This window comes from Martes martes (genome assembly GCF_963455335.1).
Source record: "Martes martes genome assembly, chromosome: 14".
NCBI classification, from domain to species: Eukaryota; Metazoa; Chordata; class Mammalia; order Carnivora; family Mustelidae; genus Martes; species Martes martes.
The window spans coordinates 32,833,206-32,856,175 of record NC_137902.1 but is presented as its reverse complement, the minus strand read 5'-3'; the positions used below and the strand labels follow the sequence as shown (position 1 = coordinate 32,856,175).

General features: G+C 42.5%; 1 protein-coding gene across 4 annotated transcripts in view; it reads left to right on the top strand.

Moving 5' to 3' along the window:
* The window catches only part of PLCE1 (phospholipase C epsilon 1), a gene marked incomplete at its 5' end in the record, with an annotated part of 283,990 nt that overhangs the window by 193,346 nt on the left and 67,674 nt on the right, over positions 1-22,970 (top strand). For all 4 annotated transcript variants that reach the window (XR_013967929.1, XM_080823138.1, XM_080823137.1 and 1 more), the window contains 4 exons: positions 4,096-4,241; positions 8,671-8,929; positions 10,749-10,954; positions 17,855-18,530. Coding sequence is in view for 3 of the 4 variants with exons in the window: in XM_080823138.1 (XP_080679264.1) it covers positions 4,096-4,241; positions 8,671-8,929; positions 10,749-10,954; positions 17,855-18,530 (1,287 nt within the window). The remainder of the gene's footprint in view (positions 1-4,095; positions 4,242-8,670; positions 8,930-10,748; positions 10,955-17,854; positions 18,531-22,970) is intronic.

Below are 22,970 nucleotides of genomic sequence, written 5' to 3'. Positions count from 1 at the left end.
AGGGAGGACTGGTACAGATGAAAGACTCTTGCAGGCCCAGAAGTGGGCTCGAACTGTTCAGATGGGGGACTTGGGGGTCTTGGGTCTACAGGGATGAGTGATCTGGAAGCGGGTGCACAACCACGGGGCAGACACTTTCCTCCACCCCAACATGGGCCTTCTAAAGCACAGGGCCCAGGGCAGGGATCCTGATGGCAGAGTCTGAGGGCAGTTTTGCCTAAAGGATAAGTAGGAGTTAGCTAAATCAAGGTCAGGGGTGGGGGGAAGCCTTCCTGTAGAAGCCCCCTGAAATGAGACAAGACCTTGGTCATCTCCCTAAAAGCAGAGTATGGGGGAGACGAGGTGAGGTTGGAGAACGGACAGGGGCCTGGTGGCCAACGTGAGGATTTGGCTTTACGAAGGACACGGGCAGGACATGGTGGGCCAGGGAAAGATGATTAGGAACGGAGCAAGAACATTCCTTCCAAACTGAGCTTGTGTGATGCCAACAAGGTGTTTGATGTGAGGAGAGCAGGCTGTTCAGTGTGGCTGGGCCTCAGAGTCTGATACAGGCAAGGGAGAAGGGAGGAGCGTCAGGAGAGGAGCATTTGTGGAGGACTTGTGGGCATGAACTGGGGGTCGGGCCTCAGGGGGAGCACAGAGCCTCTGGAGGAACTCTGACGGAACTGGGCTGGGGGCCACATTCTGTCTTTATTCTGTGTTGAGCATTCAGATAAGGCAAAATAATCATTCAACGTGTTCTCTATGCTTCAGTCATAGTACTTTCTATGTATGTGATTTTTGTGTTTTTCTGTGTGAATTCAGTGTCCTGAAGTTCTTTCTGGATTGGCAACCCATCCTGTTTTCCACTTAGTAAATATGACCACCGTTTATGCTTTGGGACCACATTTTTCAGGTGTTGCCAAATCTTCGTGGGGTTTTTTGGTGACATTTATTTTTCATAATTAGTGATGAAATTCTGATCACTTAATGCCCGTGAAATCATGAATACATTAGGCCACAATAAGAATTATCCCTGATGTCTGTAAGCAGATGGGTGTGTGTGTGTGTGTGTGTGTGTGTGTGTGTGTGTGTGTGTGTGTGTGTTTATGATAACAGCGCTTACATAATCCCAACAACCAGGCCCTGGGGACTCACACGCAGAGATGGAACGGCTGGTTTAAATTAGGTTTCCATGTGAAATATCGTATCGCTATTTTTTTCCTAGCATTGTGGGAAAGTATATGGAAAATGATTTGACTGATAGGAAATAAATCTGGATGCATGATCAGGACTGAGGCACAAAGCACGTGGCGGTCTGCGCCTGCTCATAAAGCAGGCTCTCCAAGAGAAGATGAATTAATCCTATCAGGACACTAGACTAGTAAGTCACCACGTTGTACCAGAGTAGCCTGAAAGAGCCGTGACTTTCCAGAGCTGCTGATTTGCCATGGATTTCAATTTTAAAAAAGGAACTAAAGCCATAGGAAGAATATAGCCAGAGGTCTCAAGAACTAATGCATCGGGTGTCGGGGAACCATTTGAACTTTTGGGGGATTCATTTTTATTCGTAAGGAGATGGGTTTGAATTTCTAGCTCAACAAGTCAGTAATTTCATGATTCTAAGCGTTTGCTCATGGCTTCCCACAGCAGGCTAGGGCTCATCAAAAGCAAATCACACAGAAGAAAGAACCACACCAGAGCACCAATGACACTCAGTCTTTATTGACCCAACAGTTCCTTGCTCTAGAGAGCCAGGGTTTCACAAGGTGACTTTCAACTGGGTAACCAGGTGATGAGGGGACAAGGCATGCAGACAGTGAGCAAAGGATTGCTCATCGCTGCAGGAGAGTGGTCGGCTCTGGGAATTCCCAGAAGGTGTCAGGATGCTCAAAACAGCCCTGGGAATCAGAACAAATGGTTATCTTAGGTTATCTTCTTCCCAAGAGGCTCTGAATTCCTTGTAGGATGATCTGCAACGGGGCTGGTCCTAGGAGTCTGATTCTAGATCTGTTCTCCTGAAGTTGCAAGTAGAGAGCAGAGGTGCATGCTCCCCTGGGCTGGGGCTGGGCTCAGGGTGGCGGGAGGTTCATCACATCCTCCGTCTGCACTGCCGGCTAGTACCCGTGTGACCCTGTCTTGTCACTGAAGGTCACTGCTGCCCCTGTTTCCCTGTTGTTTCTGCACAGGGCAAGGAAAGGGGTTCTGCTTTTTTCATTGTTTTCATCGTATTTCGGGACTCTTCTTGGCATCTTCTCCTTTTATTCCAACTCTGTGTTCAGAGGTGCTGCTCTTAATGGAGAGCTTAGAAAAACCTAATCAGCACCAAGTTTAAAAGAATCTGTCACTCCTAATTGGATAAAAGAGCACCCCACGGGAGGTACTCATTTTGACATCAACAAGAATTGGGACCTCAGAAAATCACTACTCCCCTGAACCATAGATTCTTAATCAGGAAAAATGGGTCTGGACTGCCCTCTGTGGTTGCTGCCAGCACTCAATGCCACCCATTCCTGTCATTCCATCGAGGGAGGTGGGCAGGAGGTGCAGTATACCATAGACCTTAAACTTGTTTTTTCTGCAGGTGCCATGGGTGACCATGAACTCTGTTCAGGCCTCACTCTCCCTCAGGCCAGGGAAACGAGCTGACCCCAGGTTTCAGCACTGTTGCTGAACTGGTGCAACTCCTGGGCGATGTGGGGTCAAGACCAAGGCTTTGGTTTGTTAACAACTGGGTTTATCAACCCAGACATCAGCCAGGATGGAGCAGGTGACTTAAATGACCACTAGAGTCCAAGCACCAAAGTATAAATAGCAGCAAAATAACCTTAGAGATTAGGCAAAATATGGGGGGGGGGGGCTGCATATCATCAAGGGGGGACTTGGTAGCAGTTTATTATTAAATAGTATGCTCTAGTCTGTGTAGTAGAAAAAGCTAATCACATTACAATAACCTTCCTCCCACAGCTCATGTACGCACATTAGGCATTTAGGGAGCGGTTAATTGTGACTCCTCTGGGTCAGACACCGAATTTCAAATTCAGGCTTTACTGCTCTGGGTGAAAATCTCTTAGGTGCTCTGTCCTTCAGTTTATTCATCTATAAAATGAGAATAATAATAACCCCTGACTCTTAGGATTGTTGTGAGAGATGAGTTAACATATGTAAAGTACTTGAAGTAATGCCTGGCACATAGTAAGTGCTGTATAAGTGTTCTTCTAATATTAGTCAGGTGAGGGGCATAATTGGTAATGCATTTGTGAGAGATAGTTTAAATATGTATATTTTTGAATTTTTTAATTTGATATTCTGCATTTTACTACTGGATAAATACCCTTTAACTGATGGATTGAGTGTATTGACTGCATTTAATCTTGCTACCCATCAATATAATTAAATTATATTAATTATATATATTTTTATAACTAAATATAGTCAACTATATTTAAATGTATTTAAATCAATATTAGGGGTGCCTAGGTGGCTCAGTCAGGTAAGCATCTGCCTTTGGCTCAGGTCATGATCCCAGGGTCCTGGGATTGAGCCCCGCATCCTCCTCTGTGGGAGCCTGCTTCTCCCTTTCCCTGCAACTCCCCCTGCTTGTACTCCCTCTCTCTCTTTCTGTGTCAAATAAATAAATAAAATCATTTTTTTAAGAAATAAATAAATATTATCCTTAGGCCTTATTTTCTCATAGTCTCATCAAATTTTGTAGATCAGGAGGGAGCTTTGTGAATTGACTTTCTGCCTCCTTATTTTAAAGATGGAAGACGATGAATATGGATTTTCCCAGAATCCCATAACAAAGCAGTGATGGAGCCTAGAGCTTCACCTCAGAACCCTCAGCTGGGGCCTGCATTTCCTAATACTAAATTGATTTTTAAAAAAATGGGGCACCTGGGCGGCTCAGTCAAGTCCTTGCTCAGTGGGGAGTCTGCTTCTCCCTCTACTCTTCCCCCTGCTTGTGCTCTCTCTCTGTCTCTGTCTCTCTCTGTCTCTCTCTCTCTCTGTCTCTCTCAAATAAATCTTAAAAAAAAAAAAGTTTTCTTGTGAAAAAAACATTCATTGAGTTTGCAGGACCTGGGTTCAGTGGATGCCCCTCTTTGCATTTTCCAGGTGAGCTCTTGGGTGACGTGGCTGATCCTCACAGCAGGCTCCATGGAGGAGAAGCGAGAAGTCTTCTCCTATTTGGTGCATGTGGCCAAATGCTGCTGGAACATGGGCAACTACAATGCTGTCATGGAGTTCTTGGCTGGCCTCAGGTATGGAAGTGGGGAACACAGTTATCTGGATAGCAGCCGAATGGCACTGTCATTAATTGCCCTGGAAACCACATTTACCCAAACCAGGCAATTGGTAGTGATTGTTTGGGGGAAATACGTTATTATCTGCTAACACCACAAACCTTGTCCCTCAAATGCAGCAGCAGAATTCAGCCCCTGTGGCCAGTCACGATCCTAATTAGCTATGTCTGCTCTGGGCCCGTGCTGTTGGCCACACTGGGTAAAATTACCTGGCTGCACAACTAACATCAACCCCACCGGTGACCCCCACTTGCCTTCTGTGCCCTGTAAACCCCACTGTGAACAGTCTCTTCCCAGCTCTTCGTGATGAACTGCCTCGGCACTCTAGACTCCCAGCCACGACTGGGAATGGCTGGCACTGATAACAAGGATTCAGTGATGTTAGCTGTTATTTTAATTGAATACTTACCATGGATCAAGCACTGGACTGTGCATTTCCTATGCATTAAGTCTTTTAATTCTCAGAACAATTTCTTGGTCAATGCGATTATTATTCCCACATCATATAAAAAAAGAAACTAAAGTTAGGAGAAGTTAAGTCATTCACCCAAGGCCACCTAGCATGGCTGGGATGGGAATGCGGGCAGCCTTGATTTGGGAGCCCTTACCCTTAACCTCACATATCCTGCTCATATGCCTTCTCCCACAAGCTAGTTATAAGATCACCATTTTATCAATAAATCTCTGCCTATTCCCTTTCAGCCTCAGTTACCTGGTATAAAGTAACTGCCCCTCACTCTTGTGGGAGGCAATATGGTATCGCGCAGAAGGGTATAAGTTGTTGGGTCAGAATAACAAGGAGTCAAATCCTGGCACCCCCGTGGTGTATATAGCTGTGTGATCTGAGCCAGTTTCTTGACTTCAGTGAGCCCTAGTTTCTTTATCTGTAAAATGGGTATGATAATAATAAAAAGCACCTACCTCCTCACGCGGGACTTAGTGAGATAGTACAAAGTGTTTAGCACATGTGTTTGGCAGAGTAAGGCTCCAGAAAGTGAACCTGCTGTTGTTAGTGTCTGAGATTCACCTTCCCAGTGGGGGTTCTCACTATAAATAGATCTTGCTTCATAACATTATTGAGATTTTTCTTTGATTCTCCAGATCCCTGCAAAGGGATTCTGGGTTGAGGGAGGAAAGGAAAATTCTCAGAGCTGGAATTTTTTTTTGTTGTTGTCCTTTTGAACTTTCTTAACTAAGAATAAACTCAATGGCCGTGTTGCTGGCATTTAAAATGGTCATACAGATGTATCAGGCATGGCTCAAAAGAAGGAAAAAAAGGAAAGAATACTGGGAGAACAGGAGATGATTTGGACAATTGGATTCTCTTTGTGATAAATTTTCTAAAAAGAACGTGTTACTTTTCTTTTTTAAAAAAAGGATGATCATATTATGATAAAATAATTCTATTTTAATGATGCTTATCCTCTGTGTTTGGCAAGTCTGTGTTGGCTATTGGCTGGGGAGTTCTCTTCCTCTGTTCTGGATATCACTGTCCTCATAGCATGGCAGCTGGCTTGCTCCAAAGTGAACAACAAGAAAACAAGACAAAAGCTGCAGTGCCTTTTATGATCTAGCCTCAGACATCACACACTGTCAGTTCTACCATATTATACTGGTCACATAAGACAAAGGCCTGGCTGATTGTGGGCAGGTTCTATACTACACCAGGAACAGGGGATCGCTGGAGGAAACTATTAGAAGTAAAAAGATTTACATAGAACAATATTTACTCAATCACAGTGTCAATTTAAAATAACCCCAGTGAACATCAGTGGGGAAATAAAGGAAATAATATGATGCATCCTTACAGTGGAATATTATGTGGCCACCAAAAATGTGTATGAAATGTTTAATATCATTGGAAAATAAGCAATATATAATGCATAAAAATATCTGGGAACAAGGCTGCCTTTACTTAATGACCTCTGCAATATTTATACAATATTTTTAAAATATTTAGACCAGAGATCTACAAATGGAATTAATACTGGAAGGAAATATATCTAATATTGTCTGTGGATGGTAGCACTGTGGGTGGATTTTCCTTATTTTCAGTATTTTCCAGATTTTTTACAATGAGCATCTAGGGCCTTTATAAACATAAAAAGAAATAAAAGTTTTAAAAGAGTGTCAGTTCTCAATCTAACAAAAAAATCATTTGATCTGATCTTGCTGAACTTTGTCCTTTGCCCCCAGATGTACCATGATGACCCCATTATGCATGGAAAGAAGGGTGATCCAGAAATGAGAATCATGTATTCACTTTATTTATATTTCCATTTCATTCCTCCAAAAAGGATTCTCCCCAAATTGTAAGATATCAGTGGTAGCTGGATTCAGTGGGGTGGCATCAGGGAACAATTTTATTTTTCTGACCTCACTGTTTTTCAGACCTACCTGATGAGCTCTTCCTCCCCCAGCTCTGTGTTCTACCTGGGGAGGTCCTATAGCTTTTGCAGTCACAGATATGGTCAGTAGCTTGTCTCCTTCTCCTGTGCTCACGAACATAAGTAAATCTCAGAAACATACAGCTGTGCAAGAAAAGCCTGATTTTCTTGCATTGTAACACAATGGTGTTACAGTGCGATACTATTTCTATAAAGTTTAAAAGCACACAGACAGTTCTCAAGCTGCTTAGTGATATATACATATATTGGGGAACCATAAAGAATTGTAAGTGCATGAGAATGCTGAAGTACATTTGTGGTCCCCTTCGGTGAGGGCAGGAGGAGTGTGTGCTCATAGAGGAACCCACTGGGGCCTGAGCCACATTATTAATGTTTTATTTTTTAATATTAATGTTATTTAATATGATTTAATATTAACTTTTTTTTTAACTGAGAGGTTGGTGTCTGGGCGTTTGTCAAATTTGTCCTTTGAATGTCTTATAGATGATACAGAGATTTTTAAATCCAGTCTGATATAAATCAAAATTTCAACCTCTCATTTGATTTAAAGCTTCACCCTTTCCCTACATTTCACAGCTCAGTCTCAGAAACGTTCAGTAAAATGGGAGAACGGGTTTATCTTTTTTCCCTCCAACTCAGCGTCCCTACAGAAATAGTGGGCAGGAGAAGAAAGAGGGAGGGAGTTGGGGTAAAGGGAGCAAAGGTCTCATTTGACTGGCACACTTGTAATCTGGCCTAGGTGCTCCCTGGAGAGGGATACAGTGTGGTCTGAGGGTTTCTTCCTAGTTACTCCTTCTCCGTTCCCCCACCTGCTGCCCTGTAGGCACCTCCCACTGCCCCGTTAGCCGGCAAGGAGCAGGGCCCCCTTAGTCCTCGGGAACAAGCTCTGGAGGTCCTGCCCTCATGGACTCTGCTAGGATACCCTCCTTTGGCAGGCAGGCCTTTCTAGACGGCTCAGGTGCAGCTGGGCCTCATGGTGTCCCTTCCTGACTCACAGGAAATGCTCAGTGCTTTGCCCGCCCAGACTCTGCACATGCAAGACAGGCCCACTGGAACCTTCAGGCAGCTCTAGGCAGCCTGTTGTCTTTAGACTTTCCCGGTCAAGAGTCACACACCGGGCTATATATCAACAAACTCAGGACATAGGTCAGCCTCTCCATGGAGGTCAGTCTCTCCATGGAGTTCACTTGAAGCCCTCTGCCCTGGGGGTGATCCCCCTGCCTTCACATGGAGCACACCCTGACAGCTCTGTCCAGAGAGATATCCCCTACCCAGCTGCTCAGACCCAGTTCCTCTGCACAGGCGGAGGGACGGGTATAGACCACAGATGGCAGAACAGTTTGGGTACCCTTGTGATGACCTGGTCCCTTTCTTTAGGAGGTGGGGTACAATGTCACCTATTGCTCTCAGCAGCAATTTCATCACAGGAAAAGTGCCCTTTAACATCCTGTTATACAAATAGTATTTTAAGATAATGTCCCTCAGGATGGGCCAGTGGCTTAATGTCAAAGCTGGATTTAGTAAAAGCGATTGTACAAAAGAGGCCAAAACAGGGTTTCTGCATTTCACTGAGGGACTGGCTTAATCCAAGAACAGCATTTAAAAGATCAAGAGGAGTGGATGAACCATGTTTTCTGCAGACAATCCTCCATGAATATCTGTACAAACCATATTACCCATTAGGATTCCCTCTTGGCTACAGCTGCCAGAAAAGCTCAAACCTAGGTTCAGCCCCCACCTTCCAAAATTAACTCCTTCCACACGTGTTATTTGTATCTGCCCTACTTAATTTTGTGTTTTAGTTTCTAAAACTAATACGTCATTTGGGAAAGTAGGTAGAGATGTGAGTCCTAAGTAAATTATTAGAACATAAGGAAAACTGAAGCAAAAAGAATGGATCTGTATGGAATTTAGGCTATACACTGTGAACGATATTATTTCTCCTTTGGTCTAAAAAAAAAATCATTTCCTTGCAACAGGTCAAGGAAAGTTTTAAAAATGTGGCAGTTTATGGACCAGTCTGACCTGGAGACCATGAGGAGCCTAAAGGACGCCATGGCTCAGCACGAATCTTCCTGCGAGTACAGGAAGGTGGTCACGCGGGCCCTGCACATACCCGGCTGTAAGGTGGTTCCGTTCTGTGGGGTGTTTCTGAAGGAGCTCTGTGAAGTACTGGACGGAGCCTCTGGCCTCATGAAGCTTTGCCCGAGGTACAATTCCCAAGAAGAAACTCTAGAGGTGAGACCTTTCAAAATCTGAAGAGTCATTGTCGCCGGAAAGGAGAGCCTCTTGAGGCTAGGTTATCGTCGTTGCTGTTGTGTTGGGTAACAGGTCCTGGGAGGTTCCGGAGAAAAGAATGCCAGCTAGCACTGTTTGGGCTTCATCTTGTTAACTTAGTTAGAATGGGGCAGTGTGTAAGTACAAGTGGAAGTCGGTGTTGTTTTCTGATTTTTTTTTTTAAGGATGTTGGGGTTTTCTTCTCTCAGTGGGTGGGAATGTCTGGACTCCGAGGATAAAAGAAGTCAAGTGAGGGGCACCTGGCAGTTGCTTAATGTTCAGTCAGTTAAGCCTCAGCCTTTGTCTCAGGTCATGATCCCAGGGTCCTAGGATTGAGTCCCAGATCAGACTCCCTGCTCAGCGGGGAGCCTGCTTCTCCCTCTGCCTGCTGCTCCCCCTGCTTGTGCACTCTCTCTCCATCTGACAAATAAATAAATAAATTTTTTTTTAAGTCAACTATTAACTTTTTGGAATTAGAGGGCTAAAGCATGACAGGAGGTCAGTGCTGTCTTGCTTTCCCCCTTTGTGGGAGGGTGCTGGAAAAGCTGGGGCCTCATGGAAAGGCGAGCTCCAGGCTCTAATCACGGCTGCCTCAGCTCTCCCAGGCCCGTGCCTCCTGGTTCCTGACTCTGAGAGGGGAGAGGACCGTGCGAACTTTGACTCGCGTGCGAGCTTTGACTCGGAGCGCGGGCATTGGAGAGAAGGGGCTTTGAGAAACAGAAAAAAAGGTGTTTAGAAATGAAAGAAGGGACTGAATTGGGGAGAACTTCACCAAGATTTTTTTTTCTAGTTTCAGAGGTAGAGTTTAGTGCATATGACACCCAGTGCTCATTACATGAAGTGTCCTCCTTAAGGCCCATCACCCAGCAACTCCATCCCTCCACCCTCCTCCCCTTCCCATACCTGGCAGTTCCAAACCCAGATCTAGAGTCATTCTCACTTGGCAACAGCACCGCTACCGACCTCACACACACACTCACGTACACCCCTAAAACTCAACCTCTTCCGTCGCCTGGAACCCAGGACATCACCTGCTATCAGGGAGACTTAAGAGCCCCTGGCGGGTACGGGCACCACTCCCAGCTTGCATTCCTCTGGCTTATGCAGGAAGATAAAGGTGCACTAAATGGAGGAGAAAGCTTATAGCAAGCCCCGCAAGCTGCACCCACACTGGCTCCCTCATGTCTTAGAAGCCCGGAAGGCCACATCCAGTGGCACAGCGGGAGCTCTTCCAGATCATGCATACAGACCATAAGAGCTTTAAAACCATCAGGAAGCCTCTGTGCTACTGTAGGATATGAGGGAAGTAAAGCAAAATGTCATCCTTTCACAGTGTTTTCCTCGGGCCCCAGGAATTTCATCTGGTTCCATAGAATAATAGAGTTTTGTCATGGTTTTTCTCAATTTTCACTACCGGGATAAAACAACCTTAACCTTTTTTCTGTAAAGTGGCTAATCTCCCTAGGGAACCTTGAAATAATATTGCTTTTTGTGTTGTAAATTTGAAATGGAGTGTTGATTCCTGGAGGGACTAAAGTTGTCTTAGTGAAAACAAGAGCAAATTCTAAATAGTTCATGTGGTGAAACGAAAAAATGTTTTTCCTGGAGGCTCTTTCTTTTTCTTTCAATAAAATAGGCACAAATGCCATTATTTATGACTACTGCAACTTTATTTCCCTACCCAAGTTGGTTATTTAGAAATAGTACATGAAAAAAAAAAAAAAGAAAAGAAATAGTACATGAAGTTGTAATAACAAATTCTTGGTATGTTTTTCTGTAGTTTGTAGCCGATTACAGTGGACAAGATAATTTCTTACAACGAGTGGGACATAATGGCTTAAAGAATTCAGAGAAGGAGTCCACTGTCAACAGCATCTTTCAGATCATCAGAAGCTGCAGCCGAAGTCTGGAGGCAGAGGATGAAGACAGCCCCAGCGAAGGCAACAGCTCTAGGAAAAATTCCTTAAGGGATAAAGCACGGTGGCAGTAAGTTTTACAAGAGATGCTCATTTTTTTCTTTTTCCCATGTCAGTTGGTTTTAGGTGGACTCCTAGCACAAACCCACCACCTTGGTCAGGAAGCCATACTTTATATTCCAACTTTACCAATTCTGAACTAGGATTTACCTTTCTAAATTGGCTGCTTTGTTCTAGATACTGCTCATAACTTTACTTCTTGCCATATGTTTATCTCTTTAAAAAGAACAAACTAGAGCTATCCTATCCCTTCTAAAAATTCAGCAAATTAAATTTTAGGATTAAAACCATGATACTCTATTTATTTCATAGTTTCTATAAAAAACAGTTCTTATTAATCACTGGGTAGGGCACAGGGACAAGGATTAAAATATTTTTAAATCAAATATACTGGTCTATTAGGGTTAGAGTGACACCCCGAAATCAGCATATTCAGCAGCTCCCCCAAACCTCTGGGTGATTGTAGATCAGGTGGTTCCCAGATCTCACTTCCAGAAGCACAGCTCTGCAAGGCAGCGTCTGTAACTTTGTAATTGTTCTGTTGCTCTAGCTGCTCTTGTATCCACAAGCATTGCTGCCCATCTAGACATGTGTACCCACAAACAAATGAGAAGTTCAGAAATCAGCAGTCTCGGGGCATGTGTTGTGCCTCTTCAAGGCCACACTCAAATGGCAGAGGCTGGTCCAACTAGAAGATCCTCTAGAGCCATCCAAAACCACTAGGCCTACCGACTTCAGCATCTTTGCCACGAAAGATTTTATCTGTAGTCAGTACTCATGAGTCATACCTTGCAGTCATCTTGGAGTCTTCATACACACTTGTGTGCATTTATGAGACATTGTGGCTTGTTTTGCAAAGCCTTTCCCGGTTGTGTGTGTGTGTGTGTGTGTGTGTGTGTGTGTGTGTGTATGAGCCTACACTGGGAAGGGCAAGAGTGTTTTTAGAAAAAATTTTCGGTGGAATTGGAGTACTGGATCCTAAGAATCTATTGTGAACAAAGAAATGAATGCCTTGTATCTGAGTCCCTAATGCTGTTAAGGAGGGAGATAAACCTATATTCCAGATTTCTCCAAAGGACCCAGATGCTCAGAGAATAACCTTACCACAGTGTCTTGCCCCTTAAACTGAAATGTCTCACAAGTAGCTTCTACCAGTTGTTTTTTTGGTGGGTTTTTTTTTTAAAGACTATCTCAAATCAAAGATTATTTGAAAGTTTCCCACTCTGTTGGCTGACCTTAGTAGCAGTCTATATACATAGAGAGGACCATTGACAAATAAACACATGTCTGCCCAGAAAGCACCTCATAGCCATTTCTGTCCTTAATCTACGTCTACCTCTATCTGGGATCTTTGTTCACAACAGATTCTGAGGATCCAGTGCTCCAATTCCACAGAAATTAGACTACGTAATCGTCACAAAAGTTCCATTGGACTCAGGATCTTATACCTCCCAGGGCCAGGATTGAACTTCAGGCAGGCTGGCTTTGAATCATGATGAATCATGATGAATCATGGTCCTATTAACTTTGTAGGAAGTAATGAACAGTTTATTAAGAAAATACATAACCTGATTGATTAATAACCCACTTGTCCCCTCATATAAGATTTTCATCAGGGAACATGAGAAAAATATTTATCTGTCAATTTATGGTTTCTCGCCGACTAACACTGCAGAACTCCTTCAGGGGGTGAGATACAAACTTTCCTTCTCTTTCACTCCTTGGTCCTCCTCTTAAGTCATATGACCTAAGTTTCACAGGGTGGTTTCTTTCCTGGTTTACATCTTTGATATTTGATGACATTATTTGGTTCCTATATAACCCTTTCGGTGCCACCTGACTCACCTGACTCACTCTTGTAAACCAACAGAGACTTGTCTCCTGAAAGAATCAGGCACAGAAGTGTGTGACATTCACCACATGATCTAAGATATGAAGCTACTAGTTTTCTTCTTGAAATGAATTTATTTAATTACCAACAACTGTCAATTTTATCTTGGGCATTTTCCTGGGAAGAATGCCTGGTTTTTTTTTAATATTTGTTTATTTATTTTAGAGAGAGAGAGTGCAGGGGGGGAAGGGCAAAAGGAGAGGGAGAGAGAAAAAAAATCCTTAAACAGATTCCCTGCTGAGCTTGGAGCCCAACTCAGGGCTCAAAATCATGACCCTGAGGTCACAACCTGAGCCAGAGCCAAGAGTCAGTTGCCCACCCAGCTGAGCCACCCAGATGCCCCTGGAGAAGAGTGCTTTTTTTTTTTTTTTAATTTTATTTATTTATTTGACAGAGAGAGATCACAAGTAGGCAGAGAGGCAGGCAGAGAGAGAGGGAGAAGCAGGCTCCCCGCTGAGCAGAGAGTCTGATGCAGGGTTCGATCCCAGGACCCTGGGATCATGACCTGAGCCGAAGGCAGAGGCTTTAACCTACTGAGCCACCCAGGTGCCCCAGAAGAGTGCTTTTTTAATAGAATTGTTAACACCTAGCATTCGTTCTTCTTGTGTTCAAAAATAGAAACTGATCTTCAGAGAGATGGTGTCTCTCCCTCCCAGCTTACATCAGCTCTGAGCAGCAAAAATAGGCTTCAGAAAAGACTCATAATTTTTCTCCCCAGACACAATCTTTTATAATGCTTGTATAATTATTGTAATTTTTCACTGAAAAAATATTTGATTTAGCTCAGAACTTAAATTAAATGGAATATGGGAAACACTCGTTCTTTTGCTAAGTTAAAATGAGGAGTTCTACGTCCAAATTCACATAGGTTGTATTTCATGGGTACAGACACAAATTGAATTCTTTTTGCTCTTAAAAAAATTAATAAAAACATGGGGGTGCCTGGGTGGCTCAGTGGGTTAAAGCCTCTGCCTTCGGCTCAGGTCATGATCCCAGGGTCCTGGGATCGAACCCTGCAGCGGGCTCTCTGCTCAGCAGGGAGCCTGCTTCCCTCCCTCTGCCTGCTGCTCTACCTACTTGTGATCTCTCTCTCTGTCAAATAAATAAATAAAATCTTCAAAAAAAATAAATAAAAACATGAAGTGTGACATGGAGAATGTGGAAATGGTCCCAGAGAAAGGAAATAAGATAAAAGGGTGTGGATGTGACTCTAAACAAAGCTCCTTTGAAGGAATAGTTGGGCCAGTTTAGCATAGCAAAAGGAAGGGGGGAAGGAAAGCAGGAGGGATGAAATCTTGGTCTTCCTATATTTTATCAGAGCGGTGTACTTTACTGAGCCAGACTGAGTGCACGGCTGAGTGCTTTGCAAGTATTGTCTTAGTTGAGCTTCACCTGCTCTGTGAAATCAGCATTGTCTTTTTGCCATTTAAGATAAGTAAAGTGAGGCTCAGAGAGGTTGAGTGATTGACTAAGTCACACAGCAAATAGGTAGCAGAGCTAAATATGAAACCCAGGGTGACTATATAGGGCATGTTCCTAACTATCGCACTAAATGTATGAAACATAGTCATAAGTATTATAGAAGAGGACATAAATAAGTATTGGTTTTCTATTGTTCCTGGTTGCAATTTCAGAGGAATAGAACTAGGCTAGACACAAAGGATTTTCTTTTTGTTTCTTCACTTTTTATTGTGAAATGTAACATTAAGAAAGGTGCCTAAGGGGCACCTATGTGGTTCATTTGGTTAAGTGCCTGACTCTTGATCTCAGCTCAGGTCCTGGTCTCAAGGTTGTGAGTTCAACCCCCATGTTGGCCTCCATACTGGGCATGGAACCTACTTAAAAATTAATTAATTAATTACATAAAATGTCAAAGGAATAGGAGCCAACTGAAAGAGCTTCTGATGGCCAAATTGGAACAATATGAGCCATAAAGTAAAGTTGTATTAGATTATGAACCAAAGTATTAAATAAATATCCATGAGTCCATATATAAGTGATAAACAAACAAATGGGAGAGAAGAGACAAATCTCCTATGTGGAAGAATTCCATACAACTTATATAGATACTCCACCCTCTAGGAGGTAGAAAATAACTCCCTACATCTTAAATGTACAAAGAGGACAGTATGGGGGCACTGGGTGGCTCAGTTGGTTGGGTGTCTGCCTTTGGCTCAGGTCATGGTCTCAGGGTCCTGGGATCGGGCCTCACATTGGGCTCCCTGCTTGGCGGGGAGTCTGCTTCTCCCTCTGCCTGCTGCTCTCCGTGCTTGTGCTCTGTCTCGCTCTCAATCTCATTCTATCTCAAATAAATAAATAAAATCTTTTTTTAAAAAGGACAGTATGGAAAGGAGTTTTTCAAAAAAAAAAGAATAACTTTGGGATGCCTGGGTGGCTCAGTCGGTTAAGCGTCAGCCTTTGGCTCAGGTTGTACTCTCAAAGGGTCCTGGGATGGAGTCCCGAGTCAGGCTCCTTGCTTGGTGGGGAGTTTGCTTCTCCCTCTGCCTGCTGCTCCCCCTGCTCGTTCTCTCCCTCCCCCGCCCTGACAAATAAATAAAATCTAAAAAAAAAAAATAAAGAATAACTTTACAGTGGGACACGACCAACACTACCTCAGCCAGGTCAACATCAAGAGGGATAAGTCATGTTAATAGTATGTCCCATGGCTATGATGTTATGAGAATGACAGTTTACCTCTGGAGACTTCCTTCCTAGAACCCATAGCCTCAATCTAATTATGAGAAGAATATCAGGCAAGTTCTAATTGAGAGACATTCTATAAAATACCTAACCAGTGTTCCTGAGAACAGTCAAGATCATTAGAAACAAGGGAATTGTGAGAAATTGCCATATCTAAAAGGAGCCTTATAGAAATGTGACAGCTAAATGTAATATGGTATCCTGGATGGAATCCTGGAAAAGAAAAAGGACATAGGTTAAAAAAAAAAAAAAAAAAAAAAAAACCTAAGGAACTCTCTAGAGTATGGACTTCAATTAATAATAATGTATCACTATTGGTTTATGATTGTGTCAAATATGCCATCCCAGTGTAAGATATTAATAACAAGGAAAACTGAATGTGGGGTCTACATTCTACATTGAAATTTCTACATAAATCTAAAGGTATTTTAAAGTTAAAACTTTTTTAAAAAACTAATGTATTTGGAGGATTATCAAGTGAATACATGCATAACTACCACTCAGAGTGGAAACATTGCCAGCACCCATAAACTATTTTTCCTTCTCAATTTTTTTACCACCTTTCCCTCTATAGTAGTGAATTTTACAATACTACTTCCCACTTTTCTTTATAATTATATCACTATTATGCATTTCTAAATAATATAGTATACTTTTGCCTGGCTTTGAAATTTACATTTATACAAATGTAACCATACAGTATTTATTTTTGTGTGTCTTGCTTAAGATATGTCCCTGTTGTTGCGTTGCATTAACTATTACTACTCATTTTCATTGCTGTGCAATGCATTACATAGTATGAATGCATCAAATTTTACTTGTAGGTTTTATTGTTGCCGGGCATTAGGATCGCTTCTAGAGTTTTCAGTGCGACTTATCTGAAAAGGATATTCTGATTATCAGATTTGCGAGATCTCTTGTAGATTTCTTTTCTTTTTTAAGAATATCTGCTTATGTGAGGCAAGGAGGAAGAACCTGCAGAAAACATGAGCAGGATCTTGCTCAGGGACTGCGATCTAGACTGAGAGTCCAGGAAATGCAGTGCTTTGCTCATACTTTGCCAGGCGGCAGCAGTCTGCCCAGGTGCCAAGTTCCCAAGAGGATGGGAACATTCCTTCCCAGAGATGTATGGACCAGCTCCTTCACAATTTTATCCACCACTTTGCAACAAATGTCTATGGACCAAACAGCAGAAACCTTGACCTTAATAAAAATTCTTCATGCTTTGAAAAAAAATGAGTCTCTCCTGGTCACATGCCTATAAGGTGGACATACAGGAGTGAGGCAATGAGGTCTCCCTTGCCTTCCCTCCCCACATCCTTCTGGAGACCTAACACTCTACATTCCCAACTCAAGTAAGACAACTTGCTAAATTTTCCAAGCTGACAAGTCCTTTATGTGCACATGGGCACACACACACAAACACAATGAAAATCTAAGGTTATGTCAAGGAGAACTAGCTGTTCTTGTTCATCTGGCCACTGTGACTATATTTTCCAATGAGTGTCTTTGAACAAATGGTATTTTATTTTTTAACAGAGACACATCTTAGGCCAGCTCATTAAGTCTTGTTCTGCCTATTTTAGCCCCACTGTGTTCAGGTCACGACTTTCGGTTCTGATCAAGTAGAAGGCAGTCAAACCTAGTGATGAAGGTCCCAGGCTGATGAGTCAGAGCAGAATCCTGCCTTGAGCAGACCCCTTCTGAGCTGGATGACCAAAGTGAGTTACTGACCCTTCTGAAGCTGTTTCCTCAAAGGTTAAAAAATAAATAAATAAATAAAGCCTTCCTTCACAAGTAGGTCAAATGAAGTGCAAATGTACATAAAGTAGTTAACAGTTCCTGATATAAGAGGGAAAACGAATACATCATGAAGATTATTATTGATATTAAAAGCACAATAACTTTGGACTCCTGGGTGGATCAACAGTTGAACACCCAATGCTTGGCTTTGCCTCAGGTCATGATCTTGGAGTCATGAGATTGAGCCCCACGCCAGGCTCTGCACTCAGTGCAGAGTCTGCTTCAGATTCTCTCCCTCTCCCTCTGCCTCTCTAAATAAAATAAATGAAATCTTATAAAAAATACAACAACTTATCTAGCAGTTCCTTTCCTTATTCCTGTGGTTAGACCTATTGCTAAATATAGGGTTTTAGAATGCAGCTATAAAAATCTACTCTAATCTTTAGCATTTTATATTTCCTATGCTAATTTGAATTCATAGCGAAATGAAAAATGATGTCCAGTGTCCGTGAAAAGCTTTGTGCTGTTCTCACTTCTGATTATAAGACAGACCCAATTTACATCTCTTTCCATTAGGTTTATAATTGGAGATCTGTTGGATTCTGAAAATGACATCTTTGAGCAGTCGAAAGAATGGGACTCTCACGGATCAGAAGAGCCACAGAAGGCCTTCGACCATGGCACGGAGCTGATCCCGTGGTACGTGCTGTCCATCCGAGCTGATGTGCACCAGTTCCTACTGCAGGGGGCCACTGTCATCCACTATGACCAGGACACGCACCTGTCCGCCCGTTGTTTCCTGCAGCTTCAGCCTGACAACAGCACCTTGACCTGGATAAAGCCCACCACGGCCTCCCCAGCCAGTGCTAAAGCAAAACTTGGTGTGCTTAGTAACACGTCTGAGCCTGGCAAATTCCCCTTACTGGGCAATGCTGGATTAAGTGGCCTGGCGGAGGGGGTCTTGGATCTGTTTTCAGCAAAGGCTGTGTACATGGGACACCCTAGCATCGATATACACACTGTGTGTGTTCAGAACAAACTGGGTAGCATGTTTCTCTCCGAGACTGGCGTGACACTGCTCTATGGGCTCCAGACCACAGACAATAGATTATTGCACTTTGTGGCGCCCAAGCACACAGCGAAGATGCTCTTCAGCGGATTGCTAGAACTCACGAGGGCCGTGAGGAAGATGAGGAAGTTCCCTGACCAGAGACAGCAGTGGCTGCGGAAACAGTACGTCAGCCTCTATCAGGTAGGGATGCGCCCTCCCCCGTCTCCTCACTCCCCTAACTCTTAAGATACTAATCTTGCAAAACCACACTGGGACCACCAAGGTTCACCCTTACACTCTGGCACTGGGCAGCTTTGACTCTCTCTGTGCCTCAGTTTCTGATCTATAAAATGAGAGTGATAACAATACGCATTCATAGGGTGGCTGTGGGGTCTGAGTTAATATGTGTAAAACCATAATGTCGGCTGCTATACGTAAAGAGTAGTGTCTGACTCATAGTAGGTCCTGTTATTATTTATATGAACACAGCGACCGGACGTTGTACTTCTCACATCGGAAAGAAACTGGTTAATATAAACCTTGTCACTTCCTCAGTTTCCATCGAAAGCATGACAGTGTAAATGTTTTTATTATTAATTAGGGATTGGTTGATAACATTGGAAACCTTCACTTTGGAAACTGAAATCCTGCTTTATCCCCTGATGTGCTGCATGACTCTCGGAGCATTAATTTACTGTGCATTGCTGCCTCACTGTAGAACTTCTGAGATTAAGAGAAACTTTCCCAAATGTAGGATCACTCACTCATGCATGGAGTTCTGCCTCACTAGGTTATCATATTGGCAGCAGCCCCCGAGGGAGTTTCTCACAGTCAGCTGCTTGAAGTGAGTGGGTTTCTCACTACCCTAAAATTCTCAGGTATATCAACACTCCAGCTGAGAGTGGCAGCAGGACTGGGCTGAGCGAGGTGTGGGAAGAGACACAGGCACCACCGCACTGGTGCGCTTACGGAGGATGAAGGGCAGATGGCTGGGAAGTGAGTCAAAAACCTGCCACGAGGGGACACCATTGATGGCGCTGCCAAATGAGTTGTAACTGAGTATTCAGTTTTTCTTTGTTATGCTTTTACATCTTTTGGCAAAAACATTATCTTTTTTTACTAGTGTCACTGAACAAATAGAACTATAATTTAACAATAATTTAAATTACTCAAATGACTGATTTCATGTCCTTTTCATGGTTCTAACATGTTTCCCACCAGCAAAGACATCCCCCCAGGCTATTGGTAAGGAGATAGATAGATAGATAGATAGATAGATAGATAGATAGATAGATATTGCACATATGTATATGTGCAATGCTTATAAGTAGAGAGCATATCCTGAATAACTAATTTATTAATTGATTAATAAGCCCATAGTCCTATCTACACAACGATGCTAGGACTGCACAGCAAAAAGCCTGTTTCAGTTAACTCCTCCTAAAACGGAAACCAAAATACGAACTTCCTGTCCACTCCACAGGGAGAGTCCAGTGTGGTCAGCTGCTTGGAAAAAAGGTCTTCAGGAGCTTTTGTAAATATTGATCTTTAATTATAATCATTCCTCAGCCTTGCAGAATCATACAAATCCATGCAACCTGGACATAAACCAAAGCTCTGAGCTTAGTTACAATCACAGTCACAAACCTAACATGTTTATTGGCTCCATTTGTTTCCCTTCCAATCTTATGGCATAAAGTAACTAAATTAATACCTAAGGCGTGCTTGGTTTCTCATTCACCCTGGCAGCCTACAGTTTTTGCTGAAGGAGGCACCGGCTGAAACCAGGAATAGCAGAAGAGGTAAAATGCTCCGCTGGAGCAGAAACAGAGGAAGTGACTTGGAGCCAACTTAGTCCTTCCCGGTTGTAAACACAGCTACACCCCCGGCCCCCTTCCTCTCCCGCTACTTGGAAACAAGCCCTTACCTTGTAAAGGCAAAACAGCTCCATATACTTCTGCCACTTATGAAAACACAGGCGATGGTCTTCCTCAAAACATTATTGTGCATGAGCCACCCAGGCAGGTGAGGCAACATGTCTAAGAAACACACCCTCGGGATTAAAAAAAAAAAAAAAAAAAAAATTTTTTTTAAGTGAAAAGGTTAGCAAATTGTTATTTTCCCATATGTAGACTGCTCCCACATTGTCTCATAGAACATCAAAAAAGTGCTGCCAGTGTGGTACCTGGAGAACAAAAGGTCAAATAGGCATCCTGTTAAATGCCCTCTTGGTGATTTATAATACTGCTTAGCACACTTAAGTCTCCTGAGAAGTCCTAAGGTACAAAAAAAATGAATTTAAATGTATCTGTGCATTCAAGAAATTTATGAACAATTGTGAGTTCTTCCAAACTTATGTTAACAGATAAAGAGTATTTCTTTATCCCCAGTTTGGGAAGGGCTTATATAGAAAATAATCTTTCTGGGGCACCTGAAAGTGTCTCAGTCGGTTGAGTATCAACTCTTGGTTTCAGCTCAGGTCCTGATCTCAGGGTCATGAGATTGAGCCCCACGTCGGGCTCCATGCTCAGCACAGAACCTCAGCTGAGTTCTCAGCTTGGCTTAAGACTCTCTCTCCCTCTCATTTTGCCCCCCACCACCCTTAAAATAAATAAATAAATCTTCAAAAGAAAAAAGAAAATAATCTTTCTGACATCCAAGTCCTCTTGTGTGATGAATGTATATGAAGCTGCTCTTTTTTTTTTTTTTTAAGATTTTATTTATTTGAGAGAAAGCATGAGCGGGGGGAGGCAGAGGGAGAGGGAGAAGCAGGCTCCCCACTAAGCAGGGAGCCCAATGCAGGGCTCAATCCCAGGACCTGAGAACATGACCTGAGCCAAAGGTAGACGCTTAACCAACTGAGCCACCCAGGAACCCCATGCTTTCAAATACAAGTATTTTAGTACTAGTAAATGTATTTGATCTAATGGAAATAGTAACAGGAGATAAAGCAAAAGACAAAAAGATACAGTAACATTTGTAATAAAGCCTAGGAATGCAGGAAAATAAAAGAAAGTAAGCCCCAGAGACTTGATGTGTGGTGTGGGACAAAGACTGGTATCATGAGCTTTGGCCTGAGGTTTCATGGGCAGAGCTAAGAACCCATAATCTTGGGTGTTTGAAAAGATCTCTGGGAATCTGAAAAGATTCAAAGGAGGGTTCTCAGGTGAACTTTGGTTGTAAGCAACAGAAACAGATTCTGGCTGTCTTCAAGGGGAAAAAAAGGATTTATTCAAAGGATTAGATCAGTTAAACAGTCTCCAAAATATCATGTGTGAAGATAATGCCAAGAGGTAAAAGTGCATGAATACTATTTTAAGGAATCAGTTTCTTGATCCTAATGTCCACATGAACTTCTTTTATTTTCCTGTATTTCCTGGCTTCATTACAAATGTCAGTTTCTTGTCTTTTGGCTCCCTGTTCAGCAGGGAGCCTGCTTCTCCCTCTGCCTGCCGTTCACCCTGCTTGTGTTCTCACTCGCTATCTCTGACAAATAAATAAAATCTTTTTTTTTTTAAGTGGAACTTTTCTAAAACAGAATATAGTTTCACTCACAGTAGATCTTCTCCCAAATTAAAAAGAGAAGGGACATCCTTCACCCATCCCAACCAACTTTATTGTTTTGTACAAAATAAAAGAAAGAGTCAAACTATATTTCAGTTCCCAGAAAGTCTCCTTTAAAGATTAAACAAAGGCATGTGCCTTTTCCAGGTCTGAAATATTTCTATTAAGAGTAAAGCTTGACCCATGTTATGATGTTCTGAATTTAGAAATACCAAAGCTGTAGAGGCTGATTCTTTTATATATACGTGGTATGGGTCTAGTAAATTTTTTATTGAAGATTTCCTTTTTTAAAAGCAGTTATGGGTTCACAATAAAATTGAGAAGAATGTACAAAGATTTTCTCATAAACCTCCTGCCCCCCATGCATAGTGACCCCCACTTGTCAACATCACTCAGCAGAATGGCACATTTTTTATAAAAGATAAGTCTACATTAATATATCACAGTCACCCAAAATCCACAGCTTACCTGAGGATTCATTCTTGGAGCTGTATATTGTATAGGTTTGTACAAATATATAATAACATATATTGATAATTATAATATCACATAGAATATTTTAACTACCCTAAAAATTCTCTGTCCCCTGCCTATTCATCTCTTCCTTCCACCTTACTTCACCCTACCCACCCCCACCCCCCACTCCTGCAACCAGTGATCTTTTTACTGTCTCCATAGTTCTGCTTTTTTCAGAATGTCATACGGTTGGAATCATACAATATGTAGACTTTTCAGATTGGCTTCCTTCACTTAGTGTTATGCATTTAAGATTCCTCCATGTCTTTTCATGACTCGATAGCTCATTTCTTTTTGTTGCTGAGTAATACTCCATTGTGTGGATGTACCACAGTTTATCCATTTACCTACTGAAGGACATCTTGGTTGCTTCCAAGTTTTGGTATTATGAATAAAGCTGCTGTAAATATTCATGTTCAGGTTTCTGTGTGGACTTAAGTTTTCAAGTCTTTTGGATAACAACCAAGGAGCATGACTGCTGGATTGTATGGTAAAAGAACACTTACTTTTGTAAGAAACTGCCTCACTGCTTTCCAGAGTGGCTGTGCCATTTTGCTTTCA